Genomic DNA, 18,767 nt, shown 5'->3' on the forward strand with positions numbered 1-18,767 from the left:
GCTCTGCTGTTCCAAGGGAACTTCCTCGATGGCACGGAGATGAAGCAGAGCTTGAGCTTCCTGAAGAAGAAGGGTGGTCTGCGATGAATTGGAAGCATACTCTCTTGGAGGAAGATCTGGTGGAATCTGGAGGAAACGAAGAGAGCATCCTTCCTTGAGGATAGACAGCACCCAGAGGTCTGATGTAATCATCTCCCAGCAGTGGTAAAAATTACCTCCAATGGGAAGGGGAGAGCACAGAGGCAGAACGATGGAGGTTATGCTCTATATTAGATGGTCAAAAAGGTTGAGAGGCCTTAGGCGCAGCAGGAGTCTGAGATTTTTGCTGCCTTTGCTGCTGTTGTTGTGATTGTTTCTTAGGAGGCACTCGTGTATAAGGAGCTGCTCTCTGTGGAAAACGCCTCTGGTAAGATGGAAGAGGCCTGAAGCCTTTAGAGATAGAAGGCTTACGCTTAGGACGAATGATGGAAGCAAAGATTTCTCATGTTCAGACAATCGTTTAGTAGTTGCCTCGATGGAGTCATCAAACAATTCATTGCCCTGACAAGGGATGTTGGCCAGACGATCTTGAAGACTGAGGTCCATGTCTACAGTGCAGAGCCAGGCAAGCCGGCGCATTGCCACTGAGAAGGCAGTGACCCTCGAGGAAAGTTCAAATGCATCATAGGAAGATTGAAGGGGATGCATGCGGAGTTGAGTCAGAGTGATAATCGCATACCGAAACCCTGGAAGATGGTGTTGAGGAATATATTTGAAATATTCAGGCAGTGTGTCAACCAAATGCTTGAAATAAGAAATGAAAACAAAATTGTAATTCAAAATTCTTGTTGCCATAAGAGAATTTTGATACAATTGTTGGCCAAACTTGTCCATGGTCCTGCCCTCTCTTCCAGGAGGGACAGTGGCATAAACTTTGGCAGGATTGGTACTTTTCAGAGAAGATTCTACAAGAAGGGACTGATGGAATAACTGAGATTTCTTGAAGCCCTTGCAGTGGACCATCCTGTAACGAGATTCCAGCTTTCCTGGTACAGCAGGAATGGAATAAAGTGTTTCAAGATTCAGCTTCAAGTTTGAGAAAGAAGTCTATTAATGGGCAATTTAAGAGACTCCGCAGGAGGACGAGACATACCCATTTCTTCTAAATACTCCGAAGAGTATTTGGAATCAGAGTACAAAGTAATATTCAGGTCCTTACTCATTTGAGAAAAGAAGAAAAAGATATCTGCTCCAAGGAATGTTGACCTTGAGGGGAAGAAGGTGACCTTGAGGCGCCTCGCAAGGCAGAGAACGAAGGTGAAGCTTCTCTGGAGTATTGATACCTGAGGGCTGAATATGCAGGTATAGAAGACTCATTGAGAGAATGGATAGAATCCCTCGCAGGAGAAGTATAGGTGTAAGGCTCTGGAGATGGTGTCCTCAACTTCAGAGTTGGAGGCCTCAGAGAGTCTCGAGGCCTGGGGAAACGAGGCCTGTCTTGAGAAGAGGATCTGTGCCTCAATGGATGTCTCGACTGATGTGGAAAACTGTGCCTCAAACCAGGCAGGTCTCGCTGAGAGGACAATCAAGGAGTCTTCACCCTATGCCTCAGACAGGGTGACGCTTTATGCGAGGAAGGAAGGCTGGAGATTGAGACACCAAAAGGGATTGAACTCCTTGTGTCGAGGTATCTCGAGGCACTGACAAGGACTCGGCTCCTTGAGTAAAGTGCTTATGCCCCAGACAAGACACTCAAAAAGACTCGACTCCTTGTATAGAGTGAGTACATTCAGCTCGAGGCACTGCCAAGGACTCGACTCCTTGTGATACAGCTAAGAGCTCAGATTGGACTACAGGAAGCAGAGTCAAGGTAGGAGTATGTTTGGCAAGCATATTACCAAACTGGTGATCCAAAATGGTCTGGATCATAGCCTCCAAATGTGACACCGAGACTTGAGGATCTGGTACATTTGGTGTGGCTATAGTCTCCAAGGAAGAGGAGGAAGAATGACTCTTCAACTTTGAGACATGCTTCTTGGGCAGCTTGATAACCACTGCTGGTACCTGATCTGAGGGAGGCAGCGAGGCAAGCATCTCGTCAGGAGAAGTCTTAGCAGATTTGCTCGAGGACGAGGACCCACCAAACAAGGAGGGTTTGATTAAGGTCGAGGCCGCGGTCGAAGCAGAAGGCGGAATCCCTGTGAGAAGCTTGACCAGATTCGAGGTCGAGACCGGGGAAAGTGGGTCCATACCACCAAAGAAGAGAAGGATTCTCCTGTTTGAGGACGCACTAAGCTTGGTAACACCTCCAAGCCTTCGCATAGGCCACTATCATGGACTTTCATTTACTCTGAAGCAATGTGGCAATCACTACCAAAGAACAGCCCCGGCCCGACAAGGACGTGTGCTCAAGAGCCATGCTGTAAGACCAAAGTGGTCCAGATCCTGCAGCACAAGTGGACCCTGTGTGAGGAGGCGAGAGTGACAAGGCAACCGGAGCCCCCAATCCTGTTGGAGCCAAACCAGGTCAGCATACCACAGCCGCCACAGCCAATCGGGATCCACCAGGATCACTGGCCCCTCGTGATCTGCTATTCATCTCAACAGACACCTTATCATGGGCCATGGAGGGAAAACATAAAGAAGGCCCTCCCGGGGCCAGGGCTGAACCAGAGCATCCAGGCCTTCGCTGCCGACTTCTCGATGATGACTGTAGAACCAAATGGCCTTCTTGTGTGCCGCAGTTGCCATAATATCGAACACAGGGTACCCCCACTGATGCACTATGCAATCGAACACTCTTTGAGATACCACTCTCAGGGGTCCAGAGTCTGACAACTGAGAAAATCTACTTGAACGTTGTCCACAACTGCCACGTGAGCCACAAGGTGCCACTCCACCCACTAAAAAAGCAGCTGAGCCTCCACGCTCAGAGGGACTCTTTGTGTCCCCCTGACAATTGACATAAGCCATCACTGTGGCATTGACTGAAAACACCCATACGGCTCAATGATGGAGATGATCTTGGAAATGGAGAAGGGCCAGCTGAATTGCCCACAGTTCCAGGCGATTGATTGACCACTTGCGCTCTGAGGGGGCCCACCAACCCTGCACCGGGACAGACATGCACACTGCTCCCCAGCCCTTGAGGCTCGTATCCGCAGACAGGCTCACCCAATCCGAGATCCGGAGCAGAAGGACCCTGGACAGGGAGAGAGGATGCAACCGCCATGCTAGACCGCTGCACGTCACAGCCAACTAGGGCAGGGGTGTATGTAACGAGTTCCACTGTGGATTCCAGCGCAAAAGCAGAGCCTCCTGCAGCAGACATAGATGGGCTCTGGCCATGAGACCACATCGATCGCTGTCATCATGGTCCCCAGAACCAGGAGATACTGCCACGCCATCAGAAACAGAGTGGCCAGAAAGCCTCTGACAATCTGTTGTAGCTTCTCCTGACGGGACACAGGTAGAAACACAGCGTTCTGACCCGTGTAAAACTGAACTCCCAGGTACTCAAGTCATGGGACCGTTGACCTGTGGAAGGTCTAAGTACGGATGAAAATGCCAGAAGGGATGAAAATTAGAATGCCCAGAACTCCTAGCAGGGCTCCCAGGTAATGCCTTGGGTTTACGATCATGAACACGGGCCACAAGGTCATCCAGATCCTGGCCGAACAGGAGCTGACACTTAAAGGGCAACCGGTTCAAGGTAGCCTTAGAAGAGGAATCCCCAGACCACTGATGGATCCAGAGCATCGTGCGAGCCAAAACAGAATAGGCTCCCAGCTTGGCTAAAACTTTCAAGATGTCAAACAAGGCATCAGCCATGCAATCTACTCAGTAGATGAGAAAATCCAAATCACGAAGCACCAGTGTCAAGATCATGGTGCCGCTTGGAATAACATGCCCAGGCCACGAAGGAAGCTGTCGCCACTTTAACAACAGCCACGGCTGAAGCAATTAGACGCTTAAGGATGAAAGCCATGTGTCGATCCTGGACATCCTTCAGGAACACCCCCTTATCGCCAAGGAGAGATGTGCACTTGGTGACCTGTGCCCCCCCAAAGAATCCACCTGTGGGGGGAAAAGTACTTGTTAAAGCCATCCTCCATGGGATAAAGCCACACCGTGGCTCGAGCACAGTTCAAGGAACCCACTGAATTATCCCAGATATCAGTAAGAATCTGAACAATGTCAGCATTATCTGGAAAAGATAATCACAATTGTGGCCTCTGGACACTCATGAGGGAACATTCAGCAGTGACCAGCTGTTCCATCTGCAGCTTCAATTCCTGCAGAGATTCAGATATTAAATCCACAAGGTGCATGGGCTTAAAAGAATCTGCATACTGTGGGGTCCTCCCCCAAATCATGGGCTCCACATGGGTCCAGGTCCGGATCCTGGAGATCCGCCACATACATGGCTGCCACAGTGCTGCCCAGTGAAGGCAGAGGAATGGAAAGAGTGTCTGGCGCAACTACGGACAGAGCCGGCTTACTCCCTGGCACCTCCACAGGGTCTCTCAGAGCAGGGATCTTTGTGACCGGCATCGAGGCTGGTGGAAGGGAAACAGGCATTGACTTTTTAACTAAGTATGCCTGATAAAGCAGTAGAACAACCTTCCCCACGGCAGAAGTCGACTTCTGCATGACAAATTTGGAAAGCTTGAAAGATATATGAGGTTTATCGTTGGAGCCACACTTGTGGTTTGCCAAAATGCCGCCAGGGCCCCCTGATGCCAATTTTGCAGGAGTCAGGGCATAAGGTGCTTAAAGATCCTCCCTGGAGGTCAAAGATACTACATTCAAGCATATCTCGTCCCCCTCATGGGCCGTAGCACACATGGAACACAGTTGCGCAACCGACAGCCATCCACCACAAATGAGGCATGAATCCATCCCATCCTGCCCTAGGGAGGTTATCTATTTGGTTTTCTTTCAAAAATCAAATCAAATCTGGAAAAATCAAAAGTGACCACCAAGGCCCTGTTTTACTAAAAATAGCCCAGGAAAACCATAGAGAACCTTCAAAAACAGAGACTTTAGGATTTGTGGGGTGAGGAAATAGGGAATGCAGGGAAAACACCTAAAAACCCCTTTTTAAATACCTCCCAAAATCTCTCATTCAAGCTCACTTAACCATGTGCTGACAGGAAACTGCAACATTTACTCACTGTGATGAGAGAAACTGCATGCAGAGCTGAACACAGCTTACAGGGAGATCCTTTGCCAGAGACCTCTGCCACCCATGGACACGTCGCACAAACGCCTGGCAGAGGAACACAGTCTGGCTCCGATCCCGGTCGCACCCAACTAGCGAATGAACCTGGGGTGAGCTAGTTCCCAAGGAAAAGGTCCCGGAGCCCTGATCTGATGTGCAGGCTGTCCAGAGGGTTTACTGCCAAGCAGGGAATCCCCCAGAAGCAGACATTCTCCAACAGTCTGCAATCTCCCGCATGCCAAGATGTCCCCGCAGGTAACTTCCATAGCACAAGGGTGAAACCACAACTGAAAATTACTGTTAAATCATGAAAATAAACACAAGCAGAAAAGATAAGTTCCTACAGCCTGGCTAGTAGAAACTGAAACTGGAGTACACAGGAGCATGCTCAGTGGTAAGGTGTGAGGTGGAGGGGGTAAAAGCTTCAAGGTTTTGAGGCATCCAACAGATCCCTGGCAGGAAGAGGGAGATAACCCACCGGTCCAAAAATAAAGTGGGATTGTACAAGGAATATCATTTCTGACATTAGTATATTTTCCTCCATTTATATTTTCCTCAATCTTCACTGAATATAATTGTGGGGAGTGTGTGGTGCAGTGGCTGAAGCTACAGCCCTAGCACCCTGGGGTTGTGGGTTCAAATCCCACACTACTTCTTGTAACTTAATCCCCCAGTGCCCCAGGTACATTAGATAGAGTGTGAGCCCGCCAGGATAGATAGGGAAAAATGCTTAAGTAACTGAAAAATTTGTAATCCGTATAGAATTGTAGGATATGTGGAATATAGATAAATAAATTAAATAAATAATTTTCCCCTTCAATCATCTAAAGGCCCAACTGACTCCTTCACATGCTTCTTGCTCCAAATGTATCAAAAATGTTTTTATTTTAGGTTTCTGCTTCCTCTTTTAAAATTCTTTTTTTTTTTTTTGCTTGCCTTATGAATGCATCCTTTCTCCATTTTTTGGTAAATGTTCTTTCAGCTATAATAGCCTTTTATATCTTTTAACCATGTCAGCAGTAATCTTGCCTCCTTTCAGCTTATTTAATGCATGGAATAAATCCAGTCTTGATTTTCAAGGTAGTATTTTTGATCATCATCTATGTCTGGTATAAACTCCAAACTTTGTAGCTGTTCCTTTTTTCCCAAGCATTTCTCTCATAGTCTCCCTTTTGAAAGGTAAATGCTAGTGCAGTAGATTGAATTACTACACATCCCTAAATTGAAACTTGAGCTATCATACATGCTGAACATAAATAGACCATGTTCTTAATGGACGTTTGACATCCCACATGTGGTCAGATTGTGATATTCTGCTTTTTCTTATCTTTTTTCATTTTTACCCCGCCTGAAACCAAACAGCTTACAATAAAATATATCAAATACCAATATGGAACTCCCTTCCATTGGAAACCACATATCCACATGTTCAAAAAAAGCAATAAAAACATGGCTTTTTAAGGCTGCTTTTAATTGATACTCATCGCTTTCCTCCATCATGGAACAGTTCTCCTCTTTTCCTGTCCCATCTCCATTTTCCTTGCTGTTTTTTTCTCTTCTGCCTTTAGTAGTTATTTGATTTATTCCCTCTCTTTTCTTTCTTGTCTTTAATGATTGTGGTTTTCCCTTTCTCCACTGTATAATTTTGTATTTATAAATCACGTAGGAGTGCTATATCAAGCCCTGCAAATAATTAATAAATAAAGCAGAACAAACAGCAGACCAGACACATGTAAAATGTAAAAAACCTAAATAAAATCAAAATATATGCCTGATGTAGCAATGTTTCAGCCAAAAGGTTGCATCAGAGGCAAAAGACTAGGAAGTTATAACCTTAAGCTACTTCTCTTCAGATTTATAAAACAGTAGCAGTCATAAAGGTCAACAATGCAAAAGATGACAAACAGCTTTTCCAGCTTTAATCATAACATATGCTTCTCTCCAGAGTAACAAGGCAATTACAATAATTCTACAGCAAATCTCCACAGCAAGTGGAATTGTTGCTGTGGAATTGCTTTGTCACTCTAGAGAGAAGTATAAGTTATGATTAAACCTTTCTGGAAGAGCTGCTCGTCTTCTTTTGCATTGTTGACCTTTTGACTGCTACTGTTTTATAAATCTAGAGAGAAGTTGCTTAAGATTATACCTATTTTGCCTATGCTGCAGCCTTTTGGGCAAAACGTAGCCATATCAGGCATATATTTTGATTTTATTAAAGTTTTTCACATTTTACACATGTCTGGTCTGCTGTACTTGCATTGCAGATCATCTGCCTCTTTGATTTCCCCTATTATTAAATAAATAAATAAATCTGGATGTCTTTACCCTTAGTGCTTGGATTTCTTCCTCTGCCTCTGCTGTTGTCTCCTCCAGTTCTGTTTTAGCTTGGCATAGCTGGCTCTCCAGGGCTGAACGTGCTGATTGAAGACCAGAGATTTGTGATTCTCTTTCCTGCAGTGTCAATTGCAGCTCAGTCAATTGTCGCTTCAGTTCCAACTTCTGCTCTTCATGCTCTAAACTAATCTGAAAAAAGGAAATTATGCATAAAGTATGATTGCCATAAGACAGATCGAAGAAGCAAATAAATCAGATTCTGGCTCAGTAAATCTAAAATGCTAGAACAGATTTGTTCCTATTTATCTACCAATAGATAAACCCAATCTGGGGTTCCATATAAATGTACTGAATTTCTCTCAACATGTTCCTAATTGTGAAGCTGAGAAATAATATAAAGTAAACTTCTGAGCTGCAAAAGCAACGAGACTCTAAAGCACTTAAGTTTAAATCTCTTTGTAGTCAGAGGGATGAATCCAAATTTTTACCTCACGGAGCCTTGTCTCCAATTCAAGCAGGCGGTTCTTCTCTGTGTGCTCCTGGTGACTTATCCTTTCTAACTGTTCCTCCAGTTTTCGAATCTGTGCCTCCATCTTTCCTGCTTGCGTTTCCAGATAGAACTTTTGTTGTCTGAGCTCAGAAATCATTTCCTCTTGGGCTTTCCTAAAAATAAGCAAAAAATCTGAAATGTAGAAACTAATCAGTGCACCAAAACACTGTGGAACCAAATTTGTTTCTTTCTTAGGTGTTGATTTCCAAATTGCCCACACTGGTGAAAAGTCAGCTCATACATTCTACTTATAAACTGCAACAAATTTCAGGGAAGTACACTGCACTTCTAGTTGAAAATCACCATGAAAAATTTACATCTACTTTTTGTGAAGATAAAGCACAGTTACTTACCGTAACAGGTGTTATCCAGGGACAGCAGGCAGATATTCTCTACGTGTGGGGTGACGTCACCGACGAAGCCCCCTAACGGATGTTTTCACAAGCAAACTTGCTTGAAGACCTTCAGGCTTGCGATTGGCCCGCGCATGCGCACGAGCCCCTCCCGCCCTGTCTAGGGCATGCGTGTCCTCAGTTCAGATAGCTAGCAAAGAAGTCAACCATGGGGAGGTGGGTGGGTTGCGAGAATATCTGCCTGCTGTCCCTGGATAACACCTGTTACGGTAAGTAACTGTGCTTTATCCCAGGACAAGCAGGCAGCATATTCTCTACATGTTTGAGACCTCCAAGCTAAACAGAATGGGATGGAGGGAGAGTTGGCAATTCAGAAGAACAGATTTCGCAACATTGACTGGCCAAAATTGCCATCATGCCTGGAGAAAGCATCCAGACAGTAATGCGAGGTGAACGTATGAACCGAGGACTAAATGGCAGCTTTACAGATTTCCTCGATGAGAGTCGAGCGGAGAAAAGCAACAGACGCCGCCATCGCTCTGACCTTGTGGCCCATGACTCGACCCGGCAGGGAGAGACCAGCCTGAGCATAACAGAAAGAGATACAAGCGGCCAACCAGTTAGAAATGGTCCGCTTAGAAACCGAGCGACCCAAGTGATTGGGATCGAAAGAAAGGAACAGCTAGGGAGCAGAACGATGAGGAGCGATGCACTTCAAGTAGAAGGCCAGCACACGTTTAAAATCAAGAAAATGTAGAGCCACTTCTCCAGGGTGAGAATGGGGCTTCAGAAAAAACACAGGAATAACAATGGATTGGTTGATGTGAAACTCAGAAACAACCTTAGTCAAGAACTTAGGATGGGTATGGAGGACCACCTTATCACGATGGAAGACAGTGAAAGGTGGGTCCGCCACCAAGGCTTGAAGCTCACCGACCCGACGGGCAGAAGTGAGAGCAATAAGAAACACAACCTTCCAAGTAAGATACTTCAAGTGAGCCCACGCCACAGCTCGAACAGGGGTTTCATCAATTGAGCAAGGACCACGTTAAGATCCCAAACCACCGGAGGAGGTTTAAGGGGCGAATGAACGTGGAAAAGGCCTTTCATGAAGCGGGAAACCACAGGATGAACAGAGATAGGCTTCCCGTCAATCGGCTGATGAAAAGCAGCAATGGCACTAAGGTGGGCTCGAACCGAAGAGAACTTGAGCCCAGCGCCAGACAAGTGCAACAGATAATCCAGGTCAGCCGATAAGGAGGCAAACAGCGGCTCCTGCTGCCGAGTAGCACACCAGGAAGAAAAGCGGGTCCACTTCTGATGGTAACATTGGCGAGTGGACTCCATCTGAGACGCATCCAGGACATCCAGTACAGGCTGGGAGAACTGGAACGAGGGCATTAAGTCTCGAGGAAACAAGCCGTTAAGTGCAGAGACTGGAGGTTGGGATGGAGCAGAGAACCCTGACTCTGCGTAAGCAGAGAAGGAAAAACAGGCAGAGGAAGAGGCTCCCTGGAACTGAGTTGCAACAGAAGGGAGAACCACGGCTGTCGGGGCCACCAAGGAGCTATCAGAATCATGGAGGCATGCGAAGACCTGAGCTTGACGAGAGTCTTCAGAATCAGAGGGAATGGAGGGAACGCATACAGGAACTCGTTCGTCCAATCCAAAAGGAAGGCATCCGCCTCGATCCTGAGAGGGGTGTAAACCCTGGAGCAGAAGCGGGGCAACTTGTGATTGAGGGGGGACGTGAACAGATCAACGTCCGGAGTCCCCCAACGAGCAAACACCTGACGCAGGGTCACGGAGTGGAGGGACCACTCGTGAGGCTGCAGAAGACGACTCAACTTGTCTGCCAGACAGTTTCGCTGGCCCTGAATGTAGACAGCTTGAATGAATATGTTGCGGCGGATGGCCCAATCCCAGAGCCGCATTGCCTCCTGGCACAGGGACCTGGACCCCGTGCCCCCCTGTTTGTTGATATAATACATGGCGACCTGGTTGTCCGTGCGAACTAGCACCACCCGGTTGCAAAGCAGGTGACAAAATTGCTCGAAGCTCCAGAAGATTGATGTGACAAAGGCGGTCGGCAAGGGACCAAAGACCTTGGGTGCGCAGACCATCCAGATGAGCCCCCCCAAGCATAGGTCGACGAGTCAGTCATGAGAACCTTTTTCGGAGGAGGAGCACGAAACAGAAAACCTCTGGAAAGATTGGAAGAGAGCATCCCCCAACGGAGAGACCTCTTCAACAAAGGAGTCACGATAATGCATTGAGAGAGAGGATCTCGATCCTGGTTCTATTGGGATGTCAGAGTCCATTGAGGAATACGGAGGTGAAGTCTGGCAAAAGGAGTCACGTGAACCATGGAGGCCATGTGACCTAGGAGGACCATCATGAGCCGAGCTGGCGCCGAGGGCAGATGGGTCACCCTTTGGCACAAACGGATAAGGGCCTTTTGACGAGGCTGAAGCAAGAAGGAGCGGAGACGAACCGTGTCCAGGACCGCTCCGATGAACTCGAGAAACTGGGATGGGTAGAGGTGAGACTTGGGAAAGTTCACCTTGAAGCCGAGACTCTGAAGGAGCAAGATGGTCTGACTTGTCGCTCGCAGGACTTCGTTGCGAGAAGGCGCTTTGATTAACCAGTCGTCAAGGTAGGGAAACACCTGCAGGCCGTGGAGGCGCAGCCACCACACCCAGACATTTCGTGAAAACCCTCGGAGAGGCCACTAGGCTGAAGGGAAGAACACGATACTGGAGATGGAGATCCCCCACCCGTAATCTCAAATAACGGCAAGAGGCCGGGTGTATTGGAATGTGCTTGTATGCCTCCTTGAGGTCCAGTAAGCACAGCCAGTCCCCCTCGTCCAAGAGGGGATACAACATGGGAAGGGCAAGCATTCTGAATCATTCCCGAACCAGAAACTTGTTCAGAGCGCGGAGGTCCAGGATCAGACGCAGATCCCCCGTCTTCTTGGGTACCAGAAAGTACCGGGAATAAAATCCGGAGTTCCACTGTTCCGTGAGAACCTCCTCACCCACCCGAAGGTGAAGAAGGGCCTGAGCTTCCTGCAGGAGAGGAAGCTGAGACTGAGCAGAAGGAAACTCTCTTGGAGGCACGTCTGGGGGTACACGACTGAAGTGGAAGGGGTACCCCTCCCGGATGATAGACAGTACCCAATTGTCGGTGGTAAGACTTTCCCACTGGGTATAGAAATGATGGAGACGACCCCCGATGGGGAAGAGGGAAGGCTTGGACTGGAATTGTCAAAAGGACGGCCCGGTCTTCACTGGGGCCGGCGGCTGAGTCTTAGGTTGACATTGCTGCTGCTGCAGTGGCCGTTTCGAAGGTGGCCTAGAGAAAGAAGGAGTGAATTTTTGTGAATACCTCCGGAGAGGAATTTTATATTGGCGAGCCGGAGGGGCCTTCAGTTTAAGTTTCACCAGAGACGCAAAGGACCGCTCGTGGTCCGAGAGGCGTTTCGTGGCTGCCTCGATGGAATCATCGAAGAGCTCATGACCCACACACGGGAGATTGGCAAGTCGATCCTGTAGATTCGGATCCATATCCACAATCCGGAGCCAAGCGAGGCGACGCATGGCGATCGCAAAGGCTGTAACTCTCGAGGACAATTCAAAGGTGTCGTAAGAGGCCTGAAACATATACAGGCAGAGTTGGGAGAGGGTCTCCTCGAGATGAAACTCCTGATGCTGAGGCTCTGGTACAACCTCCCGGAACGAGCGGAGGGCATCTATACAGAACCGGAGGTATGACATTTGTTTTTTCCCTATTTAAAAACTGTACAATTTATATTTTATTGTTAATCGCTTAGTATGTAATAAGCGATTCATCAAACTTGATTAAACTTGAAACTTGAAATTGTAGTTAAGGACACGGTTCGCCATCATTGAATTCTAATAAAGACGGCGACCAAATTTGTCCATCGTATGGCCCTCCCTGCCCGGGGGGACGGCCGCGTAAATCTTCGAGGGGTTATACTTCTTCAAGGACGACTCAACCAGCAAAGATTGGTGGGAAAGATGAGCACTTTCAAACCCTTTAACCGGGATAGTCAGGTAATGCGACTCCAACTTGGAGGGAATAGCCGTGACCGCATATGGTGTCTCCAGGTTTCGGAGAAACGTCTGCCGGAGAACCTGATGCAACGGAAGGCGAAGCGCCTCACGAGGCGTATTGTCAACTCCCATTTCCGCCAGGTATTCCTGGGTAAAGCGGGAGTCGGACTGAAGATCCAAGTTCAAAGCTCTGCCCATGTCAGAGATGAAACGAGAAAAGGAGGAGGTCCAAGAAGATTCATCCTCCGGGGGAGACTCCGACCGAGACCGGGGTGCGGCCGAGAAAGAGGGAGAAACTTCCCTGGAATAGTAAGCCAGAGCCTCAGAGTCCCGTAAACGGAGACCGAAGAGGTTCGACTAAGGCGTCTAGGGGGCGTCGAGGAACGGCCCCATGCAAGATGGACCGGGGAAGACCTGGTGTAGCCTCAGAAAAGAGGGGGTATAGGAAAATTCCCCAACCGGTTTCAAAGTAGGCCCTTTAGAAGCCGGCAATTGCCTCGATGGGGAAAAAACACTAGAGTCCAATTCGAGGACAAGTGTGTGTGTAGATGGTCTCGAGGTTGGAGACCTGCCTTGACAGGGCGGGGAAGACCGGGGCCTTTTAGAAGAGGCAAGCCTCATCGCAGTACCGGGGTAAAATTGGGTCCCCGTCCTGGACACCAAAAAGTCTTCGGCGACTCAGGGGAGGAAGATTCACTCGAGGAAACCCGACGAATCTTACGGGTGAGGCCTCGAGAGACGAGGGGACGCACAGACTGGTCAGACCGCGACTGGGTCGAGACCGAGGTCAAAGGCGTCGAAGTCGGGACTAGCTGGCTCACCATCAAGGAAAGTGCGTGGTAATGATAGCCTTAAGCATGTCCTCGAACATAGGCACCGAGACCAAAGGTAGGTGGGTCAGAGGTGCAGCAGTGTGCTCCTTCGGGGGCGACCTCGAGGAAGATGTTTCCCTACATGAGGAGGCACGCTTAGATAGATGTCTCAAAGACGCCGACGAGGCGGTGCTGACATGAGACTCCGAGGTAGGCTTCTTTGCCAGTACACCTGAGGAGGGAAGAGGAGACTTACCAGAGGCAGGAGTAGCAGGAGGGGCCGAGGCCGGACCCTTCGAGGCTGACGGGGACTTTGAGGCCAAGACGCCCAACAAGGGTGTCGAAGCCGAGCTTGAGGCCTGTCCCGCAGGATTCATGGGGCCAAAGAGTTGGAGAATCTTGGCCACTCTTCAACGAAGAGCCCGCGGTTGTAAAGTCGCACAACGGGGATACGACTCAGCGCGGTGCTCTGCACCCAGGCACTCCACACACCAATGATGAGGATTGGTGATGGAGATAACCCGGTTGCACTTAGTACAGTTTTTAAATCCGGAACGAGGCCGAGACATAAGAAAAAAGACAGCCGCAGCCCCACGAGGCCAGGCAGCCAGAGGATGACCGGGAGCCCGGTCAAAAATATACGAACTGAAGAAAAAAATGAAAATAAAGAAAATTAAAGACGTGAAAACAGCGACTCAACAGAAACTAGCCAAACAAGCCACGGTGCAAGAGGGACAACGAGATCGCGCAAAGCAAGGGAGCAGTGCTTCTGACTCCGCGGAAAACAGAGAACTGAGGACATGCTGAGGAGACGCATGCCCTAGGCAGGGCGGGAAGGGCTCACACGCATGCGTGGGCCAATCGCAAGCCTGAAGGTGAGCAAGTCTGCTTGCGGAAAAAGTCCGCTAGGGGGCTCCGTCGGTGACGTCACCTCACATGTAGAGAATATGCTGCCTGCTTGTCCTGGGATAAAAGTTTTGTATGGGAAAGTATACCCAGATTTGAAACGTGAATCTATGTGTATTTTCTGGTCCTGTACAAAGAATGCCCCCAGAAATACTTTCATCAATTATAGTTAAATGTGTGCACATTGAGAGAAGCATATAATATAGGGAAAAGCAGAGGGCTGAATTTCCACCTATTTTGATTTTTGCATGGCTTTGTCAGCTTTCCAATATCCTGATTCAGCACTTCCATGCCTTCACCATAAAGCATATTAGGACAGACTGAAATATCTTAATATATACTTTGGAAGAAAGGCAGAAGAGGAGAGAGATGATAGAGATATTTAAATACCTCCATGGCATAAATACTCAGTCTCTTTCAACTGAAAGGAAGCTCTGGAATGAGGGGTACATAGGATGAAGATGAATGTGAATGGACTCAGAAGTAACCTGAGAAAAACTTCTTCACAGAATGGATGGTGAATTTGTTACACAGAGGTAATGGAAGCAAAAACCATATCTGAATTAAAGAAAACTAGGGACAGGTATATAGGATCTTTAAGAGAGAAGAAAGGATATTAGATGGCATGCATGGGCAGACTGGATATGCCATACGAGTATGCTCTTTATCTGCCTTCATTTTCTCTGTTTCAGCTTCCATCACTACTCTGTCATTTACCCAGAAATATCTGCATCACAGATAAGCCAACCCGGAGACAGATCCTCCACATCAAAAGATCATGCTCCTTGGGAGGCCACTTGAGACTTCACCTTGGTTGTAAAGAACTGTGCCAAACTTAGGTAAATCATAGTATTTTCTATGCTATTTTGAAGTTTTTGTGGGAAGAAAAAAGATTTCTGTGTATTGTTAGTGTATGCATTAGGCAGTATTATGAGGGAAGCTAAGTGCAGTATACTTGGTTGTCCTCAGGACCTATATATTAGACCTAGAAAGTCAATATTGTTTTCTTTAATCCCTTTAGAGGAGTCTGGAGAATTATGGAGGATAAACAAAAGAGGTTAGGGGAAACTATATTCATGTCAAATGGATTTTTGGCTAAGGTTACCAAGGTGGAAAAAGTAGTGAATGGTGAGATAGCTCCTAAGGATGATTATGTAGGAGGTATTTACCCAATTCAAAAATCCTACCTGAGATTATGGCTGAAAAATTGGAGGTAAGGATGCTCTCACTTATTAGTACTCGCTCTGTAAATAAAAGGGAGTTTAAGGATTTGGATCTAGCTTATACATTTCTCAGGTATTCAAGGTGAGTTACATTCAGATTCAGTGGGTAAGTCCCTATCCCCAGAAGGCTTACAATATAAGTACCTGAGGCAATGAAGAGTTAAATGTATTGCTCAAGATCAAAAGGAGTAGTGCTAGCTTTGAACCTGATTTCCCTGGTTCTCATAACAGCGCAACAAAGAAAGCCCAGAGAAACAGATATGGAAAAATAATAAATTAATTAATCTCAATAATAAAGAAATATTATACACAATTATTTAAAAAGTATATGAAATAAAATTTAAATAAGAGTTATAAATGAATTTCACAGAACGAAATTCAATACGGCACATTTCAGATGACACCTGCATCAACCAGAAGTCAATCTTTTATAAATGGTAAATTGAAACACACATTAAAGCTTCATTAAGGATCCAGATGAGGATGTAGTTAAAGCATTTTTTTGTATATTTTTTATTTATAGACAAATCAGAGACACTATGGGCCCCTTTTACAAAGCTATGGTAGTTAGTAGTAGCACAGCAAATGTGATGCAGCCCATAGGAATTGAATGGGCAGTGTCACATTTGCCACATGGTTATCACTACCACAGCTTTTTAACAGGGGTTCTTGCCATTTGTAACAGGGATTCTTGCATGGTTGAGAGAAGAGGATTTTTTAAATAACCAAATCAAGTGTATAGCCTCTAAAATCAATCTTGTTTTAACTGCATTTACTACTGAGATAAGTGTCAGGTTTTCTTCTGTGAAATTCTTTTATGGTTCTATTTGAATATTCAATTTCAATTCCTGTACCACACTCATTAACAAGTCCTTAGTGTTTTCAACTGTATATTGCAATTTTTTTTCAACTTAGGATAGTTCATATCATCACTTAATACTTCTGGATATGATGTTAGGGAGATGGGGGGCAATGAAATACCATGGGACTGATACTTGACTCCCATGGTCGGCGGAGAACCCAAAAATTCAATGCCAGTCCTTTATTTCTTTAATATAAAGGGCTCCTTTAATCAAGCCGCGCTATTGGGGTTAGCGCGCGTGAGTTTTAATCACGCACTAACCCCTGCGCTGGCCAAAAACTACCGCCTGTTCAAGGCAGGTGTTAGCGGCTAGTGCGGTCGGCGATTTAACACGCACTATTACGCGCATTAAACCGCTAGCGCAGCTTGATAAAAGGAGCCTTAAGTTTCCAAGTCCAAAACAGTTTGGTCACCGAACTAGGCCTTCTTTTTTTTTTTTTTTTTTTTGTGTGTATATATATATATATATATATATATATATATATATATATATATATATATATACACACACAAAAAAAAAAAAATAGATGTGTTTTTAATAATTTCCTAAATGTCATGTAATTACCTTCTGCTCTTATATATATATATATATATATATATATATATAAGCAGAAGGTAATTACATGACATTTAGGAAATTATTAAAAACACATCTATTTAAGAACCTTTTAGATGATCTGTTGTAGAGAAAGCATTTGTATTATGAATTTTAACTGGGTTTGTTTTTCTTTGTGATCTGCTTTGAACTTATTGGGTAGTTGCGGAATATAAATCATAATGTAATGTATCCGGAAATTGACACTGAATTTTGGGTCTATTTTTAGCCAATTAAGCCAATATTTATCGGCTGCCTGGCTAAGATATAGTCAGAGATGCATTTGTCATTTATGCAGGTCTATATGGCTCTTAAACATAGCTGGTCAGGCAATGAATATTGGCGCTAGTCAGCTATGTTGCATGACATAAGAATATAAAAATTGCCATTGTTGGGACAGACCAAAGATTCATCAAGCCCAGTATCCTGTTTCTAACAATGGCCAAACTAGTTCACAAGTACCTAGCAAGATACCAAAGGGGAAAAAAAAAACTTATCCTAGGAAAAAACAGTGGATTTTCCCAAGTCATCTTAATAATGTCTCATGGTCTTTTCTTTTAGGAAATTATCCAAACATTTTTAAAATCCTGCTAAGCTAATTGCTTTCACCACATTCTCTGTCAACAAATTCCAGAGGTTAATTACATGTTGACAGTCACTGTTTAGTAGAGTTTACAATCTAATCAAAAAGACAAACTCTTCTAGATTTCGATGTCAATTTTTCTGTTTGTTTGGGCACCTTAAGATCATCTCTCTCTGGTTAATAGTTTGGTGGAAGCCCTATGTGAGGAGTACTCCATTGGGTGGCATTGCTAGCCCAGTGGAAGATTTGTGAAGCTTCATTGGATGAGAGAAGCATCAATAGTCGAGAGAAGCATCAATAGTCAAGAGAAGTGGTGCAGAAGTGTAAGTATATCCCACAGAAGAGTAAAACAGTCAGACACATAAGGATCCTTTGTATATATGCATGCTTTATTTATTAAATAGTATTAATTTAGTTACTGCAAAATTATAAAGTAGGAAAAAATACTGTTGGTATAGTACTGGTGTGTATATAGCTCAGTTTATATGTAGTGGAGAAAAGTTAAATTAATTGTGCAATTATTACAGTTTTATATGAGTATTGATTTTAATAAATAAGATCCCTGGTGGTACTATAATAAAACAGACATCACATGATCTTTCCTAATAACCAATTTTTAACTTACTATCATTGTGTTTTTCTAAATTTGTTTTCTGTAAGTCTGTACCTTGGTGCAAACATACTTTTAAGCACCTTACATCTCATTATCTTTTAACAATACTGTATTTCTATGCTAAACTTCTGCTTTAAAAAAATAAAAGGCAGCACTTTTTTGCTTCAAGTGTGGGCATAGATGTAGACTGATGCAGGAATGCTTAGCCTAATGTGTCTAACCTGCACTCTATCATTCCAGTCTCCCCTCTTATAAAGGGGTGCATTCTGAAGTCTCCCTTATAAAAGAAAGTAGTAAATTTAAGCCTTCTCCGGCTTTTTGCCCAGTACCAAGGGCAAATTTAGTGTGTAAATTTGTTTTGACTACATAGAAAACTAAATAATGTAGTCACGATGTCACCATTAGAAGTTATTAAGATAGTGAATCCTTTATTGGATAAAGGAATTCTACAGTTTCATAATAAGTGCAGTAAAAAGACAGAACAAGAAAGGGCAGTGGAAATGGTCCCAAGAGGGATCCTTAAAATGGTCAAATCTATGCCTTTTACAGGTATGGATCTTAGAATCAAAAAAGGGAAATCACAGGATGTACATTTACATTATTAGCAAATATGGAGAGAATTGTGTAAAGATCCCCTACTACAGTGTTTTTCAA

At 45.3% G+C, this 18,767-nt stretch overlaps 1 protein-coding gene across 1 annotated transcript in view; it reads right to left on the reverse strand.

The window, feature by feature from the left end:
• CIT (citron rho-interacting serine/threonine kinase) overlaps positions 1–18,767 on the reverse strand; it is a 702,016-nt gene that overhangs the window by 437,652 nt on the left and 245,597 nt on the right. The window contains 2 exon segments of the mRNA XM_033956569.1: positions 7,529–7,726; positions 8,026–8,200. Coding sequence (XP_033812460.1) covers positions 7,529–7,726; positions 8,026–8,200 — 373 coding nt within the window.

This window comes from Geotrypetes seraphini, chromosome 8 (assembly GCF_902459505.1).
Source record: "Geotrypetes seraphini chromosome 8, aGeoSer1.1, whole genome shotgun sequence".
Lineage (NCBI taxonomy): Eukaryota > Metazoa > Chordata > Amphibia > Gymnophiona > Dermophiidae > Geotrypetes > Geotrypetes seraphini.